Below are 26464 nucleotides of genomic sequence, written 5' to 3'. Positions count from 1 at the left end.
ATGAATGAATGGAGGAAGGGAGCTCTTATTCTTGTTGCTCTTATTCTTGTTTTTACTACGATGACTTTGGTGATTGTATTTTTATAGAAAACAGGCTGTCTGGCTTATGCCTTGGCTGGTCTGATATGCTTGAGAGACAACAGTGGTGCAACCTAGACCCAGTGGGAATCAATTGTGCTTGGAAAAGGGCTAGCCGCACAGTTAGGTGCTGCATATTGCAACCGAGTGCCTGGGTGATCCAGCACCCCAGTATTACATTCTCAGAAGAGACTCTGTTTAGGCCTGATGGCATGCACATTTTCTCTACAGGAAATGATATTTGGTTGGCAGATATTGAAGGAAGTATCAGGGCTTGAATGCAGATGTGTGTGGTTTGGCAGTGACTGTTTTGCTTGATTGGCGGTTGGGGCATTGTGATAATCCTTTGCCTTCGATGGAGGGGAGGCTGTAGTCTCCACCTGCCCCTCCAAACGCTGGGGTATCCTGATAAAGGGATCTGAGAGGAGTGGTCATGTCTGTGTGCCCAGGTCGGGCCAAGGCTGATGGTACTCCCCCAGACAACAGTCCTCGCAGGGGTCCACCTATTTCATGTAAGTTTTAGGAATCCACGCCTGGGTTGACGTACGCATCATTTCCCGTGGGTGGACCAGAAGAATTCAATAAATTTGTGGCCTGTTTCAATCCAAACCAGACTTAGTCGTTTTTTATTTATCTGGGGGTTGGGGAGCATAATGTCTGGACCTGCAACTACTTTGGTGGCATTATTTTTATACAAAACAGGCTGCCTGGCTTATTCACTACTGGAGGGAGTTCCTGGTGCTGGAAATTAAAATAAATTTGTGAGTTTGGGGGCTGTATGTGTATCATATGAACCAACTCCTAGCGGCCAAGCTCCCTTCAACCCCCCCCCCCCAATAAAACATTTGAAGGGGCTGGCTAGGTCCCCCAATACTTGATGGGCATTGCCATCCAAATGGTGTGTGTGTGTGCTGTGTCTTGTCATCAATTATGCAGGATAGGGCTTACCTGCCGCTGCCCCCCCCATTTTATTCTAGTTGGCACCCCTGACATGTATATATCAAATTTGGTGAAGTTCTACCAAATGGGGAACAATAGCTTCAGTGGCATCAAAATTGACTTGTTTTTGACGTTGCATGCCCCAAATCATGTGAAGTCATACCCAAGTCATGCTTTCTACCACAGGAGCACCATCTCCTAAGGACCAAGCCCTTTTGGTGTGCCCCCTCCCATGGGGCAGAGGAGGAAAAGCACAGAGCCAAGTGTGGCACAGCTGGCTCCTTCTCCTCCTGCTAGATAGGAAGAAACAGGAAAGCAGCCCCCTGGTGGTGGTGGTGGCAGCAGCAGCAGCAGGAGGACGAGTCGTCATGGCCATTGAAGCCACACTGTCAATACACTGCCACTGTGTTTGGCTCTGTCCTGGCTACTCCCAACATTCTGACATCACACACTCTGTGACATCAGCCCCCCATTCTCCCTTGGAAGTTGGCGCCTTTGGTCCACCATCTTGATTCTAAATGGCACCTGGCATCCACCTCAGGAGCTCTCATGCTGAGTTTGATGATAATATATTGAAAGATATTATCTAACCTATTGAGAAAAAGAAAACAATTTTTCAAAATTTGTAGTACATTATGATAAGAAAATAAAACGTGCCACAAAAACTTTTCTAATGTTACATTGGCCATGTAGAATAGGTCAGACATCACCATCAGAGACTTGTTATGGTGATATGGGGTGGTGTGGGGGGAGAACGTGAGCAAAGTATTGGGAGTAGGTCAGTCCCAGGAGCTGCATTCATTTCATTTGCTCTGATTGGGGAACACCAGGGATGAAATGATGCAATGTTCTGATGAATCTTCAGAGGGGTTGTTATCCTTATTGCAATAAAATATAATTTAACAAGGAACTTTAATGATAAATTGAAGAGAAAGGGGGGATTTGTGTGATGTCATTTCATAAACAAACTAAAATTTTAATTGTTCCTTTAGGGTCCAATATGGAGTTGCTTTGGGAATTGTTCTCTCTGTAGTCACCTATATATCATTCCACACATTCATATTGGCATGTTCTCGCCCACTGAGCGCATTGTAGCATTATCTGTGTTCTATGGTAACAGAACTAACCTAAGGAGTAAGAGAACACAAGCATGGAAATGCAGTACTTTGATGACATGTAAATATACTATCTTTTGGTCTTTTCATAAGAAGCAATCATTTGTCTTAGTCCTTGCAGCACATCACTAAAATATATTGTGAGTTGTAGAAATTTTACTATTTGGTGATATATCACAATAATGTTTATGATAGCTGTTGTGCTTTCTAGCCATTCCATGCTGCTAGAACTCTTAATAATAAATGTGAGCTTAAAAAACAGAAGTGCCAAAATGCTTAAATTTTAATATAGATGTTCCAATATAACAGTTAGCTTTAAAGGAAGTGAAATCAATGTTGTTAGAAAAGGAGGAGGAAAGCAGCTGTCTATTGATATAAAACATTACTTTAACTACACTTGTTTATCATAGTTGTTGATTTGTGTTACAGAGAAGCTATCATGGACATTCTTTTGCATCAACAGATCATGTGGCCAAGTTGCAGTAAGGAACAGGAGCTGTGTGACCGCATTCATGATGATGGGCCTCTCTGAGCATCCCAAGCTGCAGATCTTCCTCTTCATTCTCTTCCTTTCCATTTATATCGTTGCCCTGATCGGAAATGCAGCAATCATTGCTGCCATCTTTTCTTATCCCAAACTTCACACACCCATGTATTTCTTCCTGTTCCATTTGGCTGTGGTGGATATAGTCTGCACTTCCACCATCATTCCCAAGATGCTGACAAACATAGCAACTTTTAGCAAGAGAATCTCCTATTCTGGCTGCATAGCCCAGCTCTATTCCTTCACGTGGTGTTTGGGAGCTGAGATGGTGCTCTTCACTGTCATGGCTTATGATCGCTATGTAGCTATATGCCACCCCTTGCGTTATAGCATCATGATGAACAAGACAGTATGTGTAGCACTCTCCACAGTGGTGATCCTTATCGCCATTACAAACTCATGGGTTCACACTGGCCTGATTATGCGGCTCACTTTCTGTGGCCCCAATGGTATCAATCACTTCTTCTGTGAGATTCCTCCACTTCTGGCTCTCTCCTGCAGCCCAGTAAGAATCAATGAAGTCTGGGTATTCACAGCAGACATATTTCTTGCTATGGGGGACTTCTTAATAACATGCTTATCTTACTGCTTCATTGTTAAGGCAATCTTAAACATCAGGACCTCTGAAGGGAAGAAGAAGGCTTTCTCCACTTGCTCATCACATCTCATTGTTGTGTCCTTATATTACTCGACTGTCATCTATACTTACATACGACCAGCCTCCAGCTACTCCTTTGAGCGAGACAAGGTAGTTGCTGCCCTATACACACTGGTTACGCCAACTCTGAATCCTATAGTCTACACTTTAAGAAATAAGGATGTCAAAGCAGCTCTCAGAAAAGTATTCCTCAACTCATGAGTTAAGCAACAACATTTTACTCTTTTTCTCCAGCAGAATTGCAGTATTATATTCAGAGCTCTGGTTCTTGATTTTGGGGTGGTTTATTTTGGGTATGTGTGTAGATGAGAAGAAATGTACATTTGATTATTTGTAGGTAAATGGGTGAAATGTCTCCACTCAAAAACAGTATATTGCAGGTGATGGGAAATATTAAAGTTTTACCAGTAGGATATATACAGTACAGAGCAATCCTAACTATAGAAAGCTGGTGTAGGTTGTCACACTTAGGCTGGTGTAGGTTATCACTATTTCAAATGTCGTTCAGGAGGAATTTTGTCAGATATGTTCTGCCCAGCTGCTGGGTCATTTCTTCCTGTTCCATTTGGCTGTGGTGGATATAGTCTGCACTTCCACCATCAGCTGCTGGGTCATGCACCAAGCTGAAAGCAGTTTGAAATAGGTATAAGTCTCCCCTTATTCCATCCCACTCCTGCCACATCCCCAGAAAGCCCCTTCCGGTGGGAGTTCTGATGCCTGAACCCTGGCTGAGACTGGTGAGGGACTTTTGCTGCCATAACCACGGCTCTGCCAGGAAAGCCCAAGATCAGCCAAATCCAAACTCTTTCATCCCAGTGGACCTTGGGTTTCTACTGCACTGATAATAAACAATTTAAAATCTATAATTTCATTTGCACCTCTGTAACAAAACAAGCTTCATTAATGAATGGTTGGAAGAGCCAAAGGCAAAAATGGGTGAAGAAATGAATGTATATGTTGCCTTCATACAATAGGCTAGCATCTACACACATTCACAGACATTGTGTCCTCCATCAGACATGATAAGAGTTTAAAGGACCATTCCAGCCAGAATGATCTTATTCTCATCTTGGGCTCCTTGGAATTTGGCCTATCATTTGGCCATCTTTCAAGAAAAATTTGATGAAACTGTGAGCCTTTCTTTTTGCATGTTACAAAAATGTTCACTCCTGTTACCTAACCCAATGGAAATGGATCGTCTTCCCAAAGAGTATGAGATAAAGATGCTTTCCCATGACCACATTCCAAGCAAGTTAACACTCCTGTCTCAATGACTGACATCTATGCTATCTTGGTCATGTCCACACAATAGAAGATGGCAGGATCTCCAAGGGCATGCTCTGTGGGGAGCTGGCTTCAGGCACCAGGACTGTTGGCAGACCAACTTTGTGTCTTTGAACTCTGATAACGCCTCTTGCTTGGATGGATGGTAATGATTTAGAAGGGTGTGTGAGTATATATAGAAACAAGCCACACCAACCTTTGCATCTAGCCGTGACAACCACTGGTCTGGAAAGAGACAAGGGGGGCTGAGAGAGCTCTGTAGGGAAGGCTTTTCATAATATTGGAGCTATTCCTTAAATGTCCTTGCCTGCCATGTTTCCAACAGGAGCAAGAATATGGTTTCATATGCCAAAGTTATGGGACACCATGGAGTTTCCCTTCCTTTCCTAACCCATTCATTTTACTAATGATAATTTTTTAATTATAATAATTTATATTAATTTTTCATTAATAATAATCCAGTATAAGCCACATTGATACAATACCAAATCATAAAACAATTTTAAAAAACCAATTATTCCATTCCAAATTAAACATTTTTAGGTGACTTCCTATGTTCTGGTCTTGTGGAGATACTGTTGTTGCTCTTTCTGCTGCTTCCATTCTTATTTAATCCGAATAATACCATTCCGATGTTATTCCTTTATCTTTGCAGCCACTGACGTAATGACTTTTGTTCGTATTTTTAACTGTTCCATCTCTGTTAATTTGCCAGAGGGGGTTATATCTTCTAACTTTCTTTGTGTAATATATTTTAATGTTTGTCTTTCCTTTCCTGTTACAATCCATTATTTCCAGCATTCCCACCCACCCCACTCCGAGAACTTAATTCTTACTGCGCAATCCTCTCCACCATCTTTCTTTGGCCTCTAGCCTTGCTCCAGGCTGACTTAGTCCGTAAAAATTATAAAGTTTTTGTTGATTCCCTCTTGCATTCCATTACTAATTGCAATCCATTGATAATTATATTCCATTAGAAATTATTTTTCTTTCTTCAGCGAAGGGTTGACAAATCATACAACTACGTAGTGCATGTATAGAGAAAAAACTAAGGCTTCCCTCCACCCACCTTCCAGTCCGGTTACGACGATAGTCCTCTCCAGATGAAGACCTTGGCACTCAGTGGCTGAATCATTTAGCAGATTATTTTGTCTCCTTCTTCCAGAACGTGTCTGTTTTTTAAGTCCAAATTCATATCTATCTTAAAAAACAGAGGAACCGCTGCTCATGGTGACTGTGTTGGAGAGTTACCGATACGTGCAGTGCTATGCACTCTGCGTCCCCTGCCCCACATCATAGAAACAAGAAGCAGGTATCAGACGATCTGCAAGTGAGAGCTCACCCCTCCTCCGACCTGGGGCGGTGGCTTGCAAGGATAATTACTCCCAAATTATCCTTAATTATCTGCACACCTAGCATCAGCTATCATAGGAACTGCTGTTCGCCATGGCAGCTCCTGACTGGAAGTCCCATTCATTTCACTAATGTAATCTGCATTATTCTTAGCAAAGTTGAAAAATAATGATTGCAACCATAAATAGGATAAAGCTAAAGAATGCATGGTCCATTTTAAGGTATTTATTATTATTTATTATCCTATTTTTTATTATTATTATTATAAGGTTATATAAACATAGTGGTTTATGTATGTAATAAAATAATTACAAGGTCAATTGTAATACAACATTATCATAAAGGCAGCATAAAACATCCAGAAGGACTACTATTACAATCAAAAAGATCCTTGGAAACTAAGAAGGATTTTGGTGTTGAAAGGACAGTCAATTGAGTAATAATGAAAATTCCTTGGGGAGAACTTTCAACAACTGAGACATCACCACTGAGAAGGATCTCTTTCTGGAAACAAAACATCTCACTGCATAGTGGCATAGTCACCCATAGAAGACCTCCATTGACAACACAATCCTGCACAAATGGGCCTACTCAAAAGTAAATTCAATTGAGTTCAATGGGACTTAAAGGTAAAGGTAAAGGGACCCCTGACCATTAGGTCCAGTCGTGACCGACTCTGGGGTTGCGGCGCTCATCTCGCTTTACTGGCCAAGGAAGCCAGCGTACAGCTTCCAGGTCATGTGGCCAGCATGACTAAACTGCTTCTGGCGAACCAGAGCAGTGCACGGAAATGCAGTTTACCTTCCCGCCAGAGCGGTACCTATTTATCTGCTTGCACTTTGACATGTTTTCAAACTGCTAGGTTGGCAGGAGCAGGCACCGAACAACGGGAGCTCACCCCGTGACAGGGATTCGAACCGCCGACCTTCTGATCAGCAAGTCCTAGGCTCTGTGGTTTAACCCACAGTGCCACTCACTAGTAAATGTGTTCATGATTGCAACATGAAGTTCTTAATATATGGGCACATTAATATGGAAACAGGTGGTCCTTCAAATATTATGATTGATTGGGAAATGTTCAGATTTGATACACATATTATTAGGTGTTTATTCTCTTTTATGAGAAACAGACAGACAGAAATCTTATTGCAAATTAGAGAGATGAAAATTGATTCAGAATTAATCAGCATGGCTTTATTATAGTTTAAATGACCACAGAAAAGTAATTCCTATAAATACAACTAATTCTATACTCACATGACAAATTTTTGAATGGTCTGCTATATGTGACTCTTTTTAAATAATAATAATTATACAGAAGGAGGTATCACTTTTTTGTACCCCATCAGTTTCTTGATGGCTTCTTTCACTTCTTTGGTTTTCAGACTGTAAATAATGGGGTTCAACATGGGGGTTGAAATGCTATATTGGGTGGAAAAGAGTTCATCCAGTAGTACAGACGAGGCTGAATTTGGCCTCAAATACCTAAAGCAGGCAGTGCCATAAAATAAAATGACAACAATGAGATGGGAACTGCAGGTGGAGAATGTCTTTCTTTTAGCTTCTGCTGAATTAAGCTTCAGGACCATAGAGACTATGTAGGTATATGACACCAGCATGACAAAGACTGATGAAAGCACTACTGCACTACTTGTAATTAAGAATGTTATCGCATTCACAAAGGTTTCTGTGCAAGATAAGGCCAAAAGAGATGGGAGTTCACAGCTGAAATGCCTGATAGTGTTTGGACCACAGAACACCAGCTTCAGAACAGGAAATGTATTAATCAATGCATGTACAAAACCTATTGCCCATGCACCTCCCACCAGCAGCTTACAGAACGGTATGTTCATAGTTTCAACATAATGAAGTGGCTTGCATATGGCAGCATATCGGTCATAAGCCATTGCTGTAAGAAGGAAGATTTCAGTGCATCCTGTCTGGATGATGAAAAACATTTGCATGATGCAGGTACTGTAAGAAATTCTTTGGCTGTGGAAGAAATTCAGGAGAACCTTAGGCACCGTGACTGAAGAGTAGCAAATATCCAGAAAAGACAGTTGACTTAGGAAGAGGTACATAGGGCTCTGTAGATTACTGTCTTTCTTTATTACCATCATGATGATCGTGTTCCCTACCAAAGTTATTGCATACATGAGTAAAAACACCAGGAAGAGGCAAATACGGACTGGAAAACTGTAAGAAAATCCCACAAGAAGAAAATATGTCACAGTAGTTTGATTTTCCATTTCCTTTCCAACAAAAAGGTAACCTTTGAAAAACAAACAAACATCTGATTGCAGCAAAGTTGTTCTGTTGTTCCTGAATAGTAGACTACAGCATCTGAACTATTGTTGAGATGGGAACCATAATTCTAAAAACTTATATCAATTAAGAGCTGAATTCAGTCTATGTTGAGCAGCTTTAACCTCCACTGAGAAGTCAATTTCCACGCTCAATTTTTCTGCATCATTGAAACCAACCAACCAATCAATAAATCTTTATTGCGGTCATAGACCAGACAGCAAAATTAACCAACAGCCATTGTAGCCCAATCCAGTTCATGTTTCCTTGAAATGAAGTCCAGCTGGTCTCAGTGGGACATAATTCCATGCAAGCTATGCATGACATTTCAGCCTTTTACTTGCCTGTAATCAATGTTAGAAAGCTTATTAAAATGAGATGTTCTTATATAATAAATAACACATTTTAAATAAATAGTATCAAAATTTCCTCAATATGCTGGGAGCATCATTTCATATTCAAACCCATAATATGGATCTTTCGTTAAATCCTAACTGGTCTAATAACAAAAGCAGCTGCCATCATCGAGATCACACAGTTGGGAAGTTGCTATCTTTCAACATTTCTCAGCCTTATTCACCAGTTTCTAAAAGTCTGCTTGACTTCCATAAGGACTGAAGATTAACAAAAAATGAATTGATTTAGTAAATCAGTGGCTCACAAGCCTTTTTTCCTAAGGACTGTTTGGTACAATTTAACGTCCAGGGTTGCCACCTTTTCCTTGGAAGACTTTCTGTCCCTTTAAGAGCTGAATGCCAATAATAAAATCAGCAGGCAATCACATTGCATCTCATTTCTGTTTCTGAAGGTTCCCATTTGCAGCGGTTTGCTCACTCTAAATATGCAGAAATCATCATGTGGAAATATTTAGTGTGTGCGTGAGTCAGCCTTTAGAAGTGCTCCTTCAATGCTACTTTCTTACACAGAATGAAGTGAAATGCAAGGAAATTAATGGCAACTGAAATTTAGACTATCACCACAGTAGGGCTACTCTTCTTCCTAACAAATACTGCAATTTAAAATATAGGAGGGAGAGAGATGTAAAAGGAATAAATGCCATGTTACTATTAAGAGTGGATTAGAACAGTAGTCTTCATTCTTTTCAAACCTGGAACCCATATTTAGCCCACATGTGCATTTGCGGGAGCACTTCTTACTCTTTTAGCCTTATGTTTGTAATTTGGTTGCACTGACGACAAAAACTACCTTGTAATGGCTCCACTTCCTACGTTCTAATTTATGTCTAGTGAGTGAGAAATTTCAAATGCTGTTTTCTTTCTTTCCTTCCTGCTCATTCTCACATAAGCAAGGATTTCTGCCTTAAAACACAATGAAATCATACGTAAACATATCTCTTCTTTTCATTTCTTCTTTTTTCTTTTAAAAAGGCCTAAGAAAAACCAATCTGATCAGCAAAAACAGAGGGAAAGAGGAAATCAAGAAACATGCAAAAAGCTTCTGGCGGACCTTGCCTTGGACCAGAGACTCAAACTTTTGTATACAATTACCTGACTGAAAAGGAGGGAATGAATTGGAAAAAGTACCTTTTATGTGTCAGTAAGAATGGTCCCCCTGCTCACTAAGACCGTGTGGAGTGTTTGCCATGATGTTATTATACTTGCTATAACAAACCCTGGAGGATATAACTTTCAGTGTGGAATGTAGCAACTTATATAGAAATACTCATCCCAAGAGGATAATTAAATTCATCAGTAGTGCATTCCTGCAAACGCCTGTGAGTTTTGTTGTGTTTTGTTTTAGTGGGAGAAGCTTTTCTGCCATGGTGGCAAATATAGATAAACAAGCAGAGGGTAGCTTGGGACCAGTTTGGCATGGTGGTTCCAAATTGTGGCAATTAGGGTTCTTGTGCCTCTGAATATGTATGAGTATGTAATTGCTCAGTTGGTGTGCCTTCACCCAATTTGGCATGGTGATTCCAAACTGTGGCAACTTGAATGCCTCTAAATATATTGTTGCCGTATTTTTGTTTATCTGTTACAGAGTGAAGGATGTAGGCTTCATCTAAGTTTATTTCATTCAAGATGGCCAATGAAACATTCCAAACTGCAACAATTTGGATGCCTCTGGAGATATCGTTGCCGAATTTGACATGACAGTTCATGAGATAAAGGACCAGATTTTGGCATACTGTATACAGTGGTACCTTGGTCTATGATCTTAATTTGTTCCGGAAGTCCATGCTTAAACCAAAGCATTCTTAAACTGAGGTGCGCTTTCCCTGCTGAGGCCTCCCACCACCGGTGCCATTCCACCGTTCAACTTCCGTTCGGCTTCCGAGGCAAAGTTCACTAGTCGGAACACCTACCTCTGCTTTTGCAGAGTTTGTTGCCCGAATAGTTCGTTAACAGGACTGTTTGTAGACTGAGGTGCCACTGTATTTTGATACTGCAGTTATTCATGTACACAAGAACACTGATTGCACACTTGTTTACTATAATGTGTGAGCACCCCTAGTGCAACTGTATGAAATTTAGCTAAGGCAAACGTAAATGAGAGTTTACATTTCATCCAAGGATAACCCTGCCATTCAGGAGGGTGAAGCAACAGGCATCAGTGAAAATTCTGAAAGGGAGATAGATTACAAGCAGGAGTTTATTGAATCATGCAGCAAAAGTTTTTAAAATATTTATCCTTGTGAGGAGCGTTTAAACTCCATTTCAGACAGCAAAATGTCTTGGTCCAACATTGATTTCAGCATGACAAAAGTTAAATCTCACTTTACTACTGTTTTGGTGAATAGGCACATTTATTTGTTCACTATCATGTCCCACTTTCAAACAGGTTTACAATAACATAACAAAAACACACATAATTTTAAAAGCCATTAAACAAATATTACATAAAAGTAATAGAACTATAATTACAAAAAAAACACGATAGTGATTTTTTAATAAAAAACAACAACCCTGAACATCCTGTTAATTGTAAGAGATGTGTCCAGCAAGAATGTAAAATATTAAAATTCAGCACAGCTTTTGAAAACAAACAAACAAACAAAAAAGATTGGAATAGCTCCCTTAAAAGGTAACAAAGAAGATCCCATATACTCATTGCTTTTACAATTCACCAATTAAGCACCATTTAAGCAAACAAGCAAGCACATAACCATACAGACTGATGACAGCTGGGTTACAAATATGTCATTCAGGCACAAAATTGCATTTTGTTTTATAAAAATAATAATTTTAGTGGCTGATAATGCTAATACTAGAACTAGGGTTCACATTATGAATTTGAGTGGCAATATACCACAAAATTGTAGTCTTCAAGCAATACATACTTAACTAACTAGTGGGGTTTCATTGCTATATGATGTGGGGATTGCTTCTCAGTTAGGTCACTTTAAATACTTGTGGAAGCTAACAACAAATATTAGCTATATTGGCTAATATTAGCTATCTTCAGAGCCTATGAATATCAGTTTCTGCTGTGTACTGGGAAGGTGAGTGGGAGAGACAAGGTCATGGTGCTTCAGATACATTAGTGTGATCAATTCAGCAATCCTGGAAGTGTGGATTTATGAATGAACACACAAGAAAGTGATATAGATTATATTAGTCCACCCATTCTTAGCTTCAAATCTCACCAATCCTACCTAGGCATGCCTCCAACACATTTCTTCAGCAATATATGGATAAACTCTCCTTTTTCATATAACACATCTTCACTCCTAATAACCTCATGCATAAACAGGAATCTTCTGGCCCTTCAAGAGTTGTTTACATCACTGCAAGCCCAAGTGACCAATCAGGTTCCCCATTCCTATGCTTACGTTCAGTGGCAGTTTAAGCATATGACTTGGATGCTGGAGAAAAAGTTCAGCTTCCTCACCTTCTACCTGAGCTTCCAAGAGGTATTGGGCTGGATGACCATTGGCTGGATTCAGAGGGCTGGACTAGATGAAGGCAGAAGATGTCCACCAGAACAGAAGCTAAATGCAAGGCAGTGGATCCAAACCATAAACACAGAACTCAAATTTCACTCCATTTCTCCTATATAATTCATATCATTCATTTTCTCTCTCCAGATTTCCATTAAGAAAAAAAGAACCCTTCCATATTCCCCATTAGTTAAATGTCCCCTTGGTCTCTTTCCCCCATGAAAGCAAATTGATTCCAGTTCTGTCTTCTTCAAACTAATCTTATGCCTCAGCTTTGTTTTGGGGTCTTTTTTAGTCTAACTCCAGTATCAAGGGAAGCATGACATTTTAAAAACAGGGAGCCCTTAAGATGTTTGGCAGATATATACACATGTACACCATTTTAAATGATAGCTTGTCACACTGTACACTTTTCTAGAATTGAGTCTAATTTTATTGAAGAAACTTACACTTTCCAAACTTCTTCAACAGAGCATTTTTTATATCCTTGTTCTTCAAACTGTAAATGAGAGGGTTTAACATGGGAGTTAAGATACTGTACTGTACCGACACTAATTTGTCCAGGTAGGTGAGTGATTCTGAACTTGGCTTCATGTACCGGAAAAAAGCTGCAATGTAAAACAGTCCCACCACAATGAGGTGAGAGCTGCAAGTGGAGAAGGCTTTATGCCTGCTTTCTGCTGAACGAATCTTCACGATGGTTGAAATAATGTAAACATAAGAGATGAGGGTAAGGAGAAAGGAGCCAAGACCAAACACCAACACAGTGATAAGAAGAACAATGTAATTTATGAGGGTCTGGGTACAAGCCAAGGCCAAGACTGAAGGAAGCTCACAGCTGTAATGGTCAATAATATTGTTCCCACAAAAATGCAAATTCACCAAAGGTGGAACATTCAACACAGCATAGAAGGTACCCATAGCCCAAGAGCCACCCACTAGTTGTCTGCAGATTTCTTTTTTCATGATTGTGGTATAATGCAGTGGATCACATATAGCAATGTATCTGTCATAAGCCATTGCTGAGAGGATGAATACTTCAGCACAAGCAACCTGGAAAAAGAAGAAGATCTGTGCAATGCATCCTTCCCAGGAAATCGTTTTCTGCTTTGCTATGATATTTTCCAACATCTTGGGAACAGTGACAGATGAATAGCAGATGTCAACAAAAGCTAAATGACTAAGAAAGAAGAACATGGGGGTTTGAAGGCTACACTCAGTTCTGATCACCAGCATGATTGCAGAATTTCCTAACAATGTTACCAAAAAAAATATTAGGAACACCAAGAAGAGAAACACCTGAAGATGTGGATCTCTGGAGAGTCCTGAGAGTATAAACTCTGTAATCGCAGTTTGATTTTCCATCTCAATGAATTTAAAAGCCTTAACATCTGTACAAATTAAAAAAGAAATAGAATTTATTCAATTTGTAGAAAGCTCTGAAAAATGATTAATAAATGTATAAATGTAGGGGAAGTATTTTCTGAATTTTTAACTCTACTTACCTGGGAGTAAGCTCTGCTGAATTCAATATGATCTACCGTATCTCTACCTGGACATAGTTATGATTGTTTTGATGCAGCCAAGAACTAGACTGTTGATTCAAGCGCTAATTGTTTGTGTAGAGATTTCACATTTGCAGTTCCACACTCACTGCACAAAAGGAAATTGGATGCACACACATGTGCAACCACTTCAAGATTGTTTCTTTCTTTTTTAAGGTGGAGGTCAATATGCATGTTATGTTTAATGTTGGGGGGGGGTAAGGTTTATTTGACCTGAATGGATGGAAAACAAACTGTGTACACATAGCATTTTTACATACCTGACAGGGAAAAGGGAGACTACTGACCCAATAGTTCCATACTGGGCACAAGGCCATGTAATTCCAAACTCTAAGTTCTAGACAGAATGTTAAATGTGGGAAGGGAGGGATTTTTTAAAAAAATAAATGGAGAGAGGTTTTTGTGCATGAAAAGCAAGACTATAAAAAGTAAAACTATTTCCTAGAACACATTTGGTGGTTGGAAAACTTCGACCTGTTGTACATCTGCCTATTATAAAAAAGGAAGCAGCTCTGAGAACATGTGAGCCCCCTTCTATTTCCAGATTTGTCCTCATGGATCAAACTTAATCATTCTGCTCTGAATGTGGAAACTATTCGATCTCAATTTTGAGACCCATGATTACTTGGTAAGATCAATAATGTCAGCTCAATTCTGCTGGCATACATGAAAAAGATATATTTTCAGATTTATGGATATGTTGATCATGATTTTAGGTTAGGTACTGGTCCTTTATTGGTCCACCTAGCTCAGTACTGTCTACACAGACTTGCAATGGCTCTCCAGAATTTCTGAAAAGAATAAGTCTAGCCTGACCTGGAAATACAAGGGCTTTTAGCTCTTTAGCCAATATAGGAGACACTGGTCCTTTTTGGTTTTTATATACTAGAACAGCCTACATTTTTCATTTTTTAAGGGTGAAATTTTGAGGCAAATTTGTAGAATTTTTAAACTGCTGAAACATTTGGGAGGATTAGAAAGTACTAAAAAGTTGTCAGAAGACTAGCAAATATGTTCGGCTTCTTTGTGAATCTTAGTTATTTACTGTGATTTCGTGTTTCCAAGTGCAAGATACTGGAATCTTAAGGAAAATATTGAATAATTCTGCAAATGGATAGCATGTACTGGTTACTGTCTATTTAAGATTGCCCAACACATAAAACCCACTGAATTAAACTATTCATAAATATCAGAAAGAGATTGCCACTTACCTGGTAGCTAATCCAGATGCGCAACAACTGCCACTGCCCTTAGGTTTGACTGGAGCTGTATTTCAAAGAGATCTCCATCCACTTTACAATTTCTTTAAAAAATGACGATTTGAAACAAATCTTGGTGAAATCCCCAAAGAAAATAATCTCACTCATATTGTCATATTGCTCATTTAGATTATGGCTGGGGAACCGGTTGCTGGTTTTCAGTTCATGACCTTTGGCCCTGTCATCTGGGGCTGAATGTGACCTCTAGTCCAAACATCATCTAGCTGGTCAAAGTTTTTTCATCTGTGACAGAAAGGAAAAATATTTCAGGGTCCCTGCTGTGCACACTGAAAGGGAATGATTGAAATCACTGCCAACTCTACAAAAGCCTGATTTTTTTAATGTGCATTGTTCAGTGTCCATTCTGCCTATGCACTGGACAATTTTTTAAATGAGCAAGGTGGTATAGAAAGGATGGTGATGTGATGTCATGCTCATTTTTCTGGAATTAATCCCATGAAATTTATCCTGCCAAATGACTTTCTCCAGGGACGCCTTTTTCATTAAATGAAACAGTATTAGTTCTTCCTTCCAAAAAACAATACATTTATTATAGGTGTCAGGGGCTCAGGGACAGAGCCACAGGGGAAAGAGGAGATGGAGAGCGAAGAGGAAGGATCTGAGGGAAGCATAGGAGGGTATGAGAGTGACCCGGGAGATTCCATGAGCCTCTCCAGCGAATCAGAAGATTCCCAGAAGGAGGCGCCCAGGGTCAGAGCAAGGGGGGCCAGCAGAGAGGCTCAAAGCGGCAGCTGGAGATCAGGGCCAACTTCCCCACCAGAGCGTAGCGGGGGGGGAAGAAGCCCACAGATCAGGACCAGCGGGGAGGGAGAGTGAGTCAGGACTGACCACGCCTCCGTCGGGGAGTGGAGGAGTGGAGGGGAGGTCAGTTCCAGCCAGCCCCCCCGAAGGGGGAAGCAGTGATAGGAGCAGTGTAGCCGTTAGGAGGAAGGTGGGACGCTGGGCGCACGCGCCAAGTTCAAATGTACAGGCGCGTGGGACAGCAGAAAGCCCGGATTGGGAACCAGGTCCTAAAGCCCGCCGGAGGGAGGGGGAAGACTCGGGAGAGTCAGCGTCAGAAGAGTCCAGAAAGGGGAAAACCCCGGCGGACAGGCGGACCCAGAGGAAAAGGGAGCAGAGGAAGAGGTGGAGCAAGGCTAGGGTCTTAAACTGGTGTCTGGGGGGAGGAGACTCAGACGGAGCTTCGACGGTCTAGAGTTACAGACGTAGGGCTGCGCGCCACGGCTGTAAAACCAACAATGAACTTCAATAAAGACTTTTGTATATAAAGAGATACTGGCGTTGGTCCTTTGTGAGCTGGGACCTGAGGCAGCTCTGACAATAGGTTTTACAAGTCAGTTGAACATTAAGGTGTAATAGACTCCTTTAGATATAGAGATGCCTTACAATGAGACAGACCAGGGCCACATATTCTACTCCATATTTTCAACAACTGCAACTTTCAGTCAGGAATGGGCAGAATGAATCTGCTTGAGTTTGTGTCCATTTTGGTATATGTCTACTGGCAAAGCCCACTCTGCTCCATGTCTACCTTGCGGTTTTTAGGAAATAACTATTGTGAAATCTGCATTTCTTTAACTGTTTCTCCCTGTCTCTCTTTTGTGTGTGTATAACTTTCTAGATAGTTTGAAGGTTGTGCTTTCTCCTTCAATAATAATAATAATAATAATAATAATAATAATAATAATAATAATAATAATAATACTGTAATAATAACCCCAATTTTAAGCTGTTTGGAGCAACTGGAATGTCAAGTTCATTCACAATGTATTTAAATCATCACACTTTATTACGAAACATACCCCCCCATATAATTGGTGGGAGGTGCCTCTTGCTGGAGTCCCGTAGAAAGCATCGACACACATCCAAGAGACATGTGCACGATATAAAGCAGAGTCAGCAAAAGCAAAATTGTGTAGGAATTGTGGCATCAAGTATTTTATTATTTACAGCAAAAGGAACATGGCATTTTGTGTGAGCTCCTTCTCAAACATCCTCTCCAGCCCTTAGCTGGACTGAGAACAAAGAGCGGAAGTTTGTCAGCTTGGCTTCCACTCACACACACAGTAGTTAGAAATGAAATCACCCGATTACGTGACCCTCTGCAATAGTGGCAGTGGGAAATATGAACAATAACATCCCTTGAGGATTTAGAGGAGCTTCCTTAGTGGGCACAAAGAAGGGATTACCCACCATAATGTAAAAACACTTCCAGGTCAGTTTTAGATGTCGTTTCAATGAGTGCTGCAAGCATTGTGCTTTCTAGCTGCTCCAAGCATTTAGAAAATAATAATAACAAAAGTAGCTCTTGTGTCTATTTTGAGAAAGTACTGCTGACTAAAATATGCCCAGTAAAGTTTTGTAGATATTTGGCCTAATTTGCCAATCTGAAATGCCTCATTGTTTCCTTAGAGTCAGGTGATGTACATTTTGATCGTATAGCCACTAAGAATTTGGTTGGAATGTTGTTTGTATAGTTGTTTGTGTATTTTCCCATGCATTTTAGTGCCAAAAGGGCATATGTTGCTGACCAGTCATGTAGTAGAAAGAGGACACTAGGGAATGAAGTTCCATAACTATTTTTCAGAGCAGGAGCAATGGTGTTACTGCGGGAGTGCCAAAGCTAGGCTCTTCTGATTTTGGCAAGTGAATGAGTTGGCAGGCATGCTTACAGATTAAAAGAAAATTGCCTATGACATAATAAAACCCTCTCTCTGAAACCAATTCAAATAAGAAATTCTATAAAATATTGTTCATCTTAAAAATCAGCAGTCATAGATCCCCACAGCTGAGTAAAGCTGAATATAACCCATCAATCATGTAGTGTGGACTGACATGTACTGGGCAATGCATAATTACCATTGACATATTTGCAATCCCAATCAGCCAGACCAATGAGGAGACCCTACTAAACTGAATCTGGTTGATGGGCTCCACTTTTACCTGCTGGAATACAAACCTTGTGGACCTTTTCCATGAGATTGCTTATTTGCTTTACAGATGCATGGATAAAAGCTAAAGAGAATTGGACATGTGTGCATCTAAAATTTGCAATGTTTGTGACGTGTAATGGAAGGGGAAATTATTGACAACCATGTTAATCAACTGGTTTATGAAATAAAAGATTGGGGTCATACAACCAATGGGACACGATCTTCTCATTCACACTGTTCTGTTGATTTGAATTGGGAATTAATATCAATATTTCATTCTCAATATCCTCCTAAGCACCGCTTTCACCTCCTTGTTCTGCAAGCTGTAGATGATGGGATTTAACAAAGGGGTAAGAATGCTGTATTCTATGGACAATATTACATCCAAAACTACTGACGAAGCTGAGCTTGGCCTCAGATATCGGAAGTAACCTGTTCCATAGAAGAGACTGACTACAGTGAGGTGGGAGCTGCAGGTAGAGAAAGCTTTACGTCTCCCTTCAGATGAATTTATCCTCAGTATGGTGGAGATGATATGAATGTAAGACAGCACAGTGAGGAACAGGGATACAAGCCCAACTGTGCTCCCAGAAATGAAGAACAGCATTTTATTGAAGAAAGTATCATTGCAGGAGAGAGAAAGGATGGAAGGGAGCTCACAACTGAAATGATTTATGATATTTGAGCCACAGAACTGTAGCCTTAACAGTGGCAATGTGTTTGCAAGTGCATAAACAAAACTAATCATCCATGCACTGGCCACTAGCTTTTGGCAGAATGCCACATTCATGATTTCCACATAATGCAGTGGTTTACATATAGCACAGTATCTGTCATAAGCCATTGATGAGAGGATAAAAACTTCAGCAGTAGCCGAGAACAAAATAAAGAATGCCTGAGTGAAGCATCCACCAACAGAGATGGTCTTCTGCTTGGCAATGATGATCTCCAACATCTTTGGGACAGTGACAGTTGAATAACACACATCAAGGAAAGAGAGGTAACTCAAGAAGAAGTACATAGGACTCTGAAGAGGTGGACTGGTCTTTACAAGCAGCATGATTATTACATTCCCCAACAGAGTTAGCAGATAAATCAACAAGAAAAGGAAAAATAAGAAGATCTGGAGCTGAAGGTTGTTGGAGAGGCCAAGAAGAAAAAAATAGTATTCAGTAGTTTGGTTTCCCATTGAAAGTTATCTGAAGGATGCACATCTAAAAAAATGACCAGAGGTTTTTTAGTAAAGAAACAAACATGAACATCTCAAGAGATAAACAATTATGATTTATCTGGACTGGGATTGTGCTTGAATGTAATCTCGCAACTGATATCTTAAGTAACAAGACTATAAAGTTTTCTTTATAAAAAAATTATAGTAATAGATTTGCTACAAAGCTTAACTTCAACAACTGTTGTAGAGTGATTATGGCAGTTTCTGAAAAGGCAAAATACTGAAGGAAAGCTGAGGAAATGAATGCCCTCCACACTAAGATTGCTAACAGTTCTACCTCGGGTAAAAATGGTGTGGGGAGATCAGCATATTTATTCACACTCTCCATGGGTGCCATATGCCACTTAAAATATATGTTTTGAGGAGACCATGTCTGCTGAAGACACTCCATAAATTGAGAAAATTTAATGAGTATTGGGAAGCAAACTGACAAGATCTCACCCAAGGCAGAACTTCAGAGGAAAAATTAGGGCTACTTGGGCAAGATATCTGAGGCACATCAAAGCAAAGAAAAAATGGTTTTGATAATAACTAATTGCAGTTTCGAAGGAATTAGTTTCTAGATATTCTTTTGAGATCTCAGCTCAAACTGCATCCTAATTTTATTGTTTTCAATTATCTATTATGAAGCAGCCTAAGAAGCTAATTCAACTTTTCAGTTAGCTAAACTTCCATTATGTGGTTAGTCAGATCAGGTGGTAAATGCTTAGGGACCCTCTCCTGCCACCCTTTACCAATGATACAACAGGTTATAATTCTTTCACTATGCTACAACATTGTACATCCCTACCACTAAATCCATCTGCACAGACCAGAAATGACTTGTCACTTTTGTTATTGTTGTTGTTTAGTCGTTTAGTCGTGTCCGACTCTTCGTGACCCCATGGACCAGAGCACGCCAGGCACCTCTGTCCTCCGGCAAGCCACTCCAGTATCCTTGCCAAGAAAACTCCATGGACAAAGACAACAGGCATATAAAAGTTGTCACTTACCCAGCATTTAATCCACAAGTGCATCCACTATCACTATACCTAAGATCACACCTCAAGTTGAAATAAACTTCCGCCCACACAGAATGTTCGTCATAAAATATTAATAGGAGGCAAAGTGTCTGTGGGGAAAACTCATCTATATTTATCTTCTTCCTTTAAATTGATCTGTTGGGGGGAATATTACCTTGTATCTCCCCAGGCTATGATGTAGTATTTGGTTCAGAAGAACCATATGTAAGTCTTGATGTGATATATTGGAAGGCAGGGGAAGAAACTGGATGATGTCATCCCTGCCATATGCTCTTCTGAAAGTCATCAAACAACTTTTCTCCTGATATTATAAAATCGTATTGCGGCTCAATTTGAAGTCAGAGCCATGAGGTTTGCGAATCCCCCTGCCGCCGCCGCCAAAGGAAGATGTAGTACAGAGATCAGGAATGTGCCCTCAGCTCCCATGGTCCCTTTGGAGAGCAACTCTGCTTAGAGCTGAATAGTTCGGTCATTTAAGGAAGGGAGGAAAATGGCTGAAGCAGATTTGCACAGCCACTTCTCACAAGCCAAATAACAGAGAACAAGGGGCTTGCCAGTCATTGAATTCTGATTATACCTCTTGCTTCCCTGGATAGAAGAGGTGGAAGAGGGAGAAATGTTTGAGAGTTTAGGTAATAATAATAATAATTTTTATTTATACCCCGCCCTCCCCAGCCAAGGTCGGGCTCAGGGTGGCTTACAAGCAATAATAAAAACAAGTTGAATGATTACAACTTAAAAACAAAATTAAAATACAACATTAAAATATTGAAACATTAAAATATTAAAATGTAGCCTCATCGCAGGAGGAGAAGGAAAAGAAAAAAGAGAGGGAGGGAATCAAATTGGCTCCAAGCCAAAGGCTAGGCAGAACAACTCTGTCTTACAGGCCCTGCAGAAAGAAATCAGATCCTGCAGGGCACTGGTCTCATGAGGCAGAGCATTCCACCAGGCCGGAGCCAGAGTTGAAAAGGCCCTGGCTCTGTTTGAAGCTAATCTAACTTCCTTAGGGCTCGGGACCACTAGGGTGTTGCTATTTATGGACCTTGAGGCTCTCTGTGGGGCATACCGGGAGAGGCGGTCCCGTAGGTACGAGGGTCCTAGGTCGTGAAGGGCTTTAAAGGTCAAAAGCAGCACCTTAAATCTGACCCTGTACTACACCGGTAGCCAGTGCAGCTTGAAAAGCACTGGGTGAATATGCTCCCATAGCAGAGACCCTGTGAGGAGCCTCGCTGCAGCATTCTGCACCCGCTGGAGTTTCTGGGACAGCTTCAAGGACAGCCCCGCGTAGAGCGAATTACAGTAGTCAATCCTGGAGGTGACCGTCGCATGGATCACTGTGGCCAGGTCGGGGTGTGAAAGGTAAGGGACCAACTGCTTGATGCGGCGAAGGTGGAAAAATGTCGCCTTGGCTGTTGCTGTAACCTGCGCCTCCATGGAAAGGGAGGCATCAAGGATTACACCCAAACTCTTAACAGAAGGCAATGGCACTAATTGGGCCCCCGCAAGAGCAGGGAGTTGAGAGAAGTAGAGAGCTCAGACTTTTACATATGAAAATATGCTACTGTGAAAAGATAGTTGTGCTGGTTACTCCACCTTTGTTTGTTCCTGGCCCTTGCCATCAGTGTTATAATAGCCCTGGAAGGCTGCCACAGATAATCAGTGGCATATTGTTTTGAGTTGACATATTTAATTTTATGAATCAGTTTTCATGAATCATATTGAGTAAATTCAACAATAAAAATGTATAATATATGCATATGATTTTTTTGCGTCAATACAGATAGTCTGGGATTTTAAAAATCCATTTGAATGGTCTGTTGGAAGATGAAGGTCTTCAACAGGTGCCAAAAATGCAATGAAGATGGAACTTGCCTAATATATAACAGGTGGAAGATGCAAAGTCTGGGTGCCACAGCACTGAAAGCCCAATTTCTATTTCATATGGAATGGATTTGCTGATGGTATGTATCTACAGGAGGCTCCTTCCTGCAGAGCACACTGATCAGCTGTGTATATACAGGGTGGGGCAATTATTTAGATAAATTTGTCCTGAGCTTTGTAGACTGGTACTAGCAATTTTATCTGTGCCTGGGTACTCTGCCTAATTCTAGGCTAGAACATGTCTCAGCTTTCCAAATAAATTGCTGACCAATAAAATGACTGTGATTCAAGGTGAAGAAAGGTGATGTTGGGCTGACATGGGAATGCACCTCGTATGACAGTGCCTTACAAGTATTTGCATTAGGTCATTTCCCACTGTTAAAAACATGGGAAACAAAAAATAGTTCTGATAGTGGTAATTATTTGCAAAGAGCTCCAAGGTGGGAATAGTCATCCCACCAGAATAAATATTTGTTTGGTTTGGGAATTAATGTATCCTTCATATAAAATGGATAATTATACGCTTACAGTACATTTAGCCAACAGATTTGTGCTTGGAAGAATTGAGGATCTGTTTTATTTTATCAAAAGGGCACATGAGTGGAGGTCTTCTGTTCTCTGCTCACTCTGCTTTACATTCCTTCCAGGACAAATCTTATTTTGCTCTGTTTCTTGTGACATATCTGGTAAGTTCATCTGTCTTTCAGAAATGTGCATATTTATGCACACCATCTGACCACACTGACCCAATTTTGAACTGCTTTAGTTTTCCTCTTCATTTACAAGAAGCATTGAATCTAATAGATAATGTCTAATTGTTTCCATATTGATAGTTCTGCTGCAGAATGTCAGTGCATTTGCCTTGAACATTACAGACGATTTTGGAGGTATTTCAGGGCACACACTTTATTCACATAGGGTACTGGCTGAACATGTTAATGGTGAAAGTCACTGTGCTGGCCAACCTATGTTTCAGAAACTTGATTATATTAACCTTTTCATTTAGGGACCACAACAGGCTTTCAAGGAACTCCACATTTCCCCAGAACACAGCTTGAAAGCCACTGCAATAGTATAACTCATACTCCTCATAAACATCTTATTTCTAAAACATAGTTTTATTTTTATCTCTTTTGTAGGGTAGCTCAACTTTTATGTATCATTTAAGACTGATGTTTGCCTGTTTGTTTGTTTGTTTGTTTGTTTTGAATATTTATACCTTGTGTTTCCAACAAATTAGTTCAAAGGAAGCTTACAAGCAACAAGTAAGGATACAAAAATGAATATAAAACCAAAGAGCAAAGTACGTACAAAGGAACACAAAAAGCAGCCTTATATTGAGTCAAACAGGTGGTCCATCTGTTTTGGTATTTCTACACTGACTGCCAATAGCTCTCCAGAATTTTTGGCAGGGGTCTATCCCAGTTGTATCTTGAAATACCAGGGGGCGAGTTTGGGACCTTCTGCATGCAAAGCAAATGATCTACCATTAAACTACACAGGCCTTCCGCCCCCAGTCCCCCGCAACAGCATTCTGCCAGGTGACAGAAATCATTATGTGCTTTGTTTTCCATTCCTTGATATCTGTCTTGGACGAGAGGAATCCTAATGGTCCTCACTCATCTGACTAGTGGCAGAGGCAGGAGTGTGTTCCCCCTCCATGACCCAAAAGTATGTGTGAAAGAACTTTGTGCCCATCCCTTTCTTTTCTCTGGGTCATGGAACAACATGCAGAAATTTTCCTGAAGCTTGTAATGGGGAAGGAGCTTTTTGAGGACATAGAACTCTGTATGTGCATCAAACCCTTTCTCTGTGCTCTGCACTTGAACTGCAGAATTACATTGAAATCCTTCAAATCTCAACATAGCAATGATCGAGATAGATATAGATCAGACATCCTCAACCTCAGCCTTCCAGATGTTTTGGCCTACAACTCCCATGATCCCTAGCTAGCAGGACCAGTGGTCAGGGATGATGGGAACTGTAGTCTCAAAACATCTGGAGAGCCGAGGTTGAGGAAGCCTGATATAGATGATTATAGCTATAGATTTGTTTCAAATTTAAGTAAATGTTTGTTTTTTAAAAAAGAATAATAACTAAACTTTTGACCATGTTTCAAAAGAAATAGTGCAAAATGTGTGAGTATGTGTTCTAAAAGATATACTGATATATTTCATCAGTTTGTATCTTATATTATTAAGTCACACTGACCCTTTAATTTACACATGAATTCAATATTTCATCATGCTTTCGGTCCATGCTAATATTGATCCTCGCATCAATCACCCAGGGTGAAACATCTCAAGTATGATTGCTGAACATCGGGTACAATGAGAGAATTTATATATTAAGATTGCAACTTCATACGCACTTACCAGCCACAGTGAACTGAACTGAAATTAATTTTGAGTAGACTTTTACAGAGTTGCATGATCAAGGAGGCTAACAATGGGCTGAATTGTTCCTTTCAAATTTTTTTTGCTTGTTTTATAGGTTCCTAAACAAAAATGGAAAACCAAACTGAAAGTTCAGAGTTTATTTTCTTGGGACTTTCCAGTAATCCCCAACTGAATATCTTCTTCTTCTTGGTGTTTTCAACCATTTACCTATTAACACTGTCAGGAAATGTCACCATCATTCTGGTGATAAGGAAGGAACCTTCCCTTTATACACCCATGTATTATTTTCTGTCTCACTTGTCCTTCGTTGATATCTGTTATTCAACTGACATTGTCCCTAAGATGTTAATGAACTTGCTAATGAAGAAAAAGACAATTTCCTTCACTGGTTGTCTTACACAAATGTTTTTCAGCCTCCTGTTGAGTGTTACAGAGGTTTTTATTCTTTCAGCAATGGCTTATGATAGATACACTGCTGTGTGTCACCCACTTCACTATATAGCGATCATGAACAAAACATTATGTGCTTACCTGGTGATGGGGGCATGGATAATGGGCTTCCTTTTTGCAATAATAAACACAGTGCCCACATTAAGTTTGCAGTTCTGTGGCATTCACAAAATCAGCCACTTCAGCTGTGAGCTGCCACCTCTTTTGAAAATCTCCTGTTCTGATACCTTCCTCAATAATATGATTCTTCTATCTTCTGTTGTGATTTTTGGACTTGGTTCCTTCCTGCCAACCTTTGTCTCCTATTTCCAAATCATCTCTACCATCCTGAATATCCGCTCCCCAGAGGGAAGGAGCAAAGCCTTCTCTACCTGCAGTTCCCACTTCATTGTGGTTGGCTTATTGTATATGACAGGAATGTCCCAGTACATGAAACCCAGCAGCATGTCTTCCATGACAATTGATGAGCTGTTCTCTATTCAGTATAGCATTTTGACCCCCATGTTGAACCCAATTATCTATAGCTTGAAAAATAAGGAAGTGAAGAGAGCTCTTGGGAGAATATTTGGGAAAAAGTAAATGTTTTAACACTACAATACTATTCAGTTTGTTTCAGAAGCAAGTCCCATTAGTTAAATGGCGGCTTACTCTCAGACAAGTAAGTATAGGACTGCAGCTGTAGTTTATTAGTATGAACATGACACTAGCTTGATATATTTCATTGTATTTGGGTAAGATAATTAAACATTATAGTGAAAGGATGTTTTATGTCATTACAGTTGTAAACCGCAAAATTCAGAGCTTAGTTCAATATTCATCAATATGTCATATTCAGATTTACTCCCCACCTCATTCCCATGCCAGCTCTTCTAATAAGCAGCCGTTGTTCTTTATTATGTATGCCAACATGGTGTTCTGCAGATTTTCTTGAACTCCTATGCTTATAACCCCTAGACAACATGGTCTGAGCTGATGAGAGTTGCAGTTCAACAACATACCAAAGTCCACAACTTGGCTACCTTCATTCTATGCCTTTCCTCAACACAGACTCATCAATGCCTATTTCTCTAAGCCTCTTTTCTCTGACAATGTTGCTTCCATCAACTGACTCTTTTTTCTTCAGCAACACATCCTCTTCAGTCTGTTTTCTACTCAGCTTGCTAATCCTCCACCATGGTATCTTTCATCTAATTTCATAATGCTTCTTCTCTGGCACTGTGTATTGTTACGAGTTTGTGGGTGCAAGACCAATATAATCTCTGGATCAAGCTAGTGCTAGAATTTAATTAAGGCTTCATGCATTAGAACTAAGTGCCAGATACACGCGTATTAAGCTCTGTACTAGATACTTCTGTCCTCTGGAATCAGCATGTGTTAAAATCTAATTAAATTTCCCATGAGGTGATAGCCTGGGCTAATGGGTCATTAAGACAATAAAGGATCAAAGGAACATGGTGTGGAAACAGACATGTTGAAGAAACATTTCAGGGGGTCACATTTCCCAAGGGGAATAAAGAGATGAGT

At 40.2% G+C, this 26464-nt stretch overlaps 5 protein-coding genes across 5 annotated transcripts; 2 read left to right on the top strand and 3 right to left on the bottom strand.

Moving 5' to 3' along the window:
• Positions 1 to 2084: 2084 nt before the first annotated feature.
• On the top strand, positions 2085 to 3535 carry OR13G1 (olfactory receptor family 13 subfamily G member 1). The gene is made up of 2 exons (XM_077918238.1): positions 2085 to 2130; positions 2562 to 3535. Exons 1-2 carry the CDS (start codon positions 2085 to 2087, stop codon positions 3533 to 3535), a joined length of 1020 nt encoding a protein of 339 aa, XP_077774364.1.
• A 3746-nt stretch (positions 3536 to 7281) lies between these two features.
• On the bottom strand, positions 7282 to 8226 carry LOC114582978 (olfactory receptor 5BS1-like). Its single transcript, XM_077918237.1, has one exon. It carries the CDS (start codon positions 8218 to 8220, stop codon positions 7282 to 7284), a length of 939 nt encoding a protein of 312 aa, XP_077774363.1. The 5' UTR covers positions 8221 to 8226.
• Positions 8227 to 12608: 4382 nt separating this feature from the next.
• LOC114582598 (olfactory receptor 8S1-like) lies at positions 12609 to 13541 on the bottom strand. The gene has a single exon (XM_028703751.2). It carries the CDS (start codon positions 13539 to 13541, stop codon positions 12609 to 12611), a length of 933 nt encoding a protein of 310 aa, XP_028559584.2.
• A 4678-nt stretch (positions 13542 to 18219) lies between these two features.
• LOC114582980 (olfactory receptor 5A2-like) lies at positions 18220 to 19143 on the bottom strand. Its single transcript, XM_028704327.2, has one exon. The coding sequence runs from the start codon at positions 19141 to 19143 to the stop codon at positions 18220 to 18222; it is 924 nt and encodes a 307-aa protein (XP_028560160.2).
• A 5443-nt stretch (positions 19144 to 24586) lies between these two features.
• On the top strand, positions 24587 to 25519 carry LOC114583731 (olfactory receptor 5V1-like). The gene has a single exon (XM_028705140.2). The coding sequence runs from the start codon at positions 24599 to 24601 to the stop codon at positions 25517 to 25519; it is 921 nt and encodes a 306-aa protein (XP_028560973.2). The 5' UTR covers positions 24587 to 24598.
• Positions 25520 to 26464: the final 945 nt, after the last annotated feature.

This window comes from Podarcis muralis, chromosome 13, assembly GCF_964188315.1.
Source record: "Podarcis muralis chromosome 13, rPodMur119.hap1.1, whole genome shotgun sequence".
Classification (NCBI taxonomy): Eukaryota; Metazoa; Chordata; class Lepidosauria; order Squamata; family Lacertidae; genus Podarcis; species Podarcis muralis.
The sequence above is the reverse complement of the archived record's forward strand: the minus strand, read 5'-3'. Positions and strand labels throughout refer to the sequence as shown.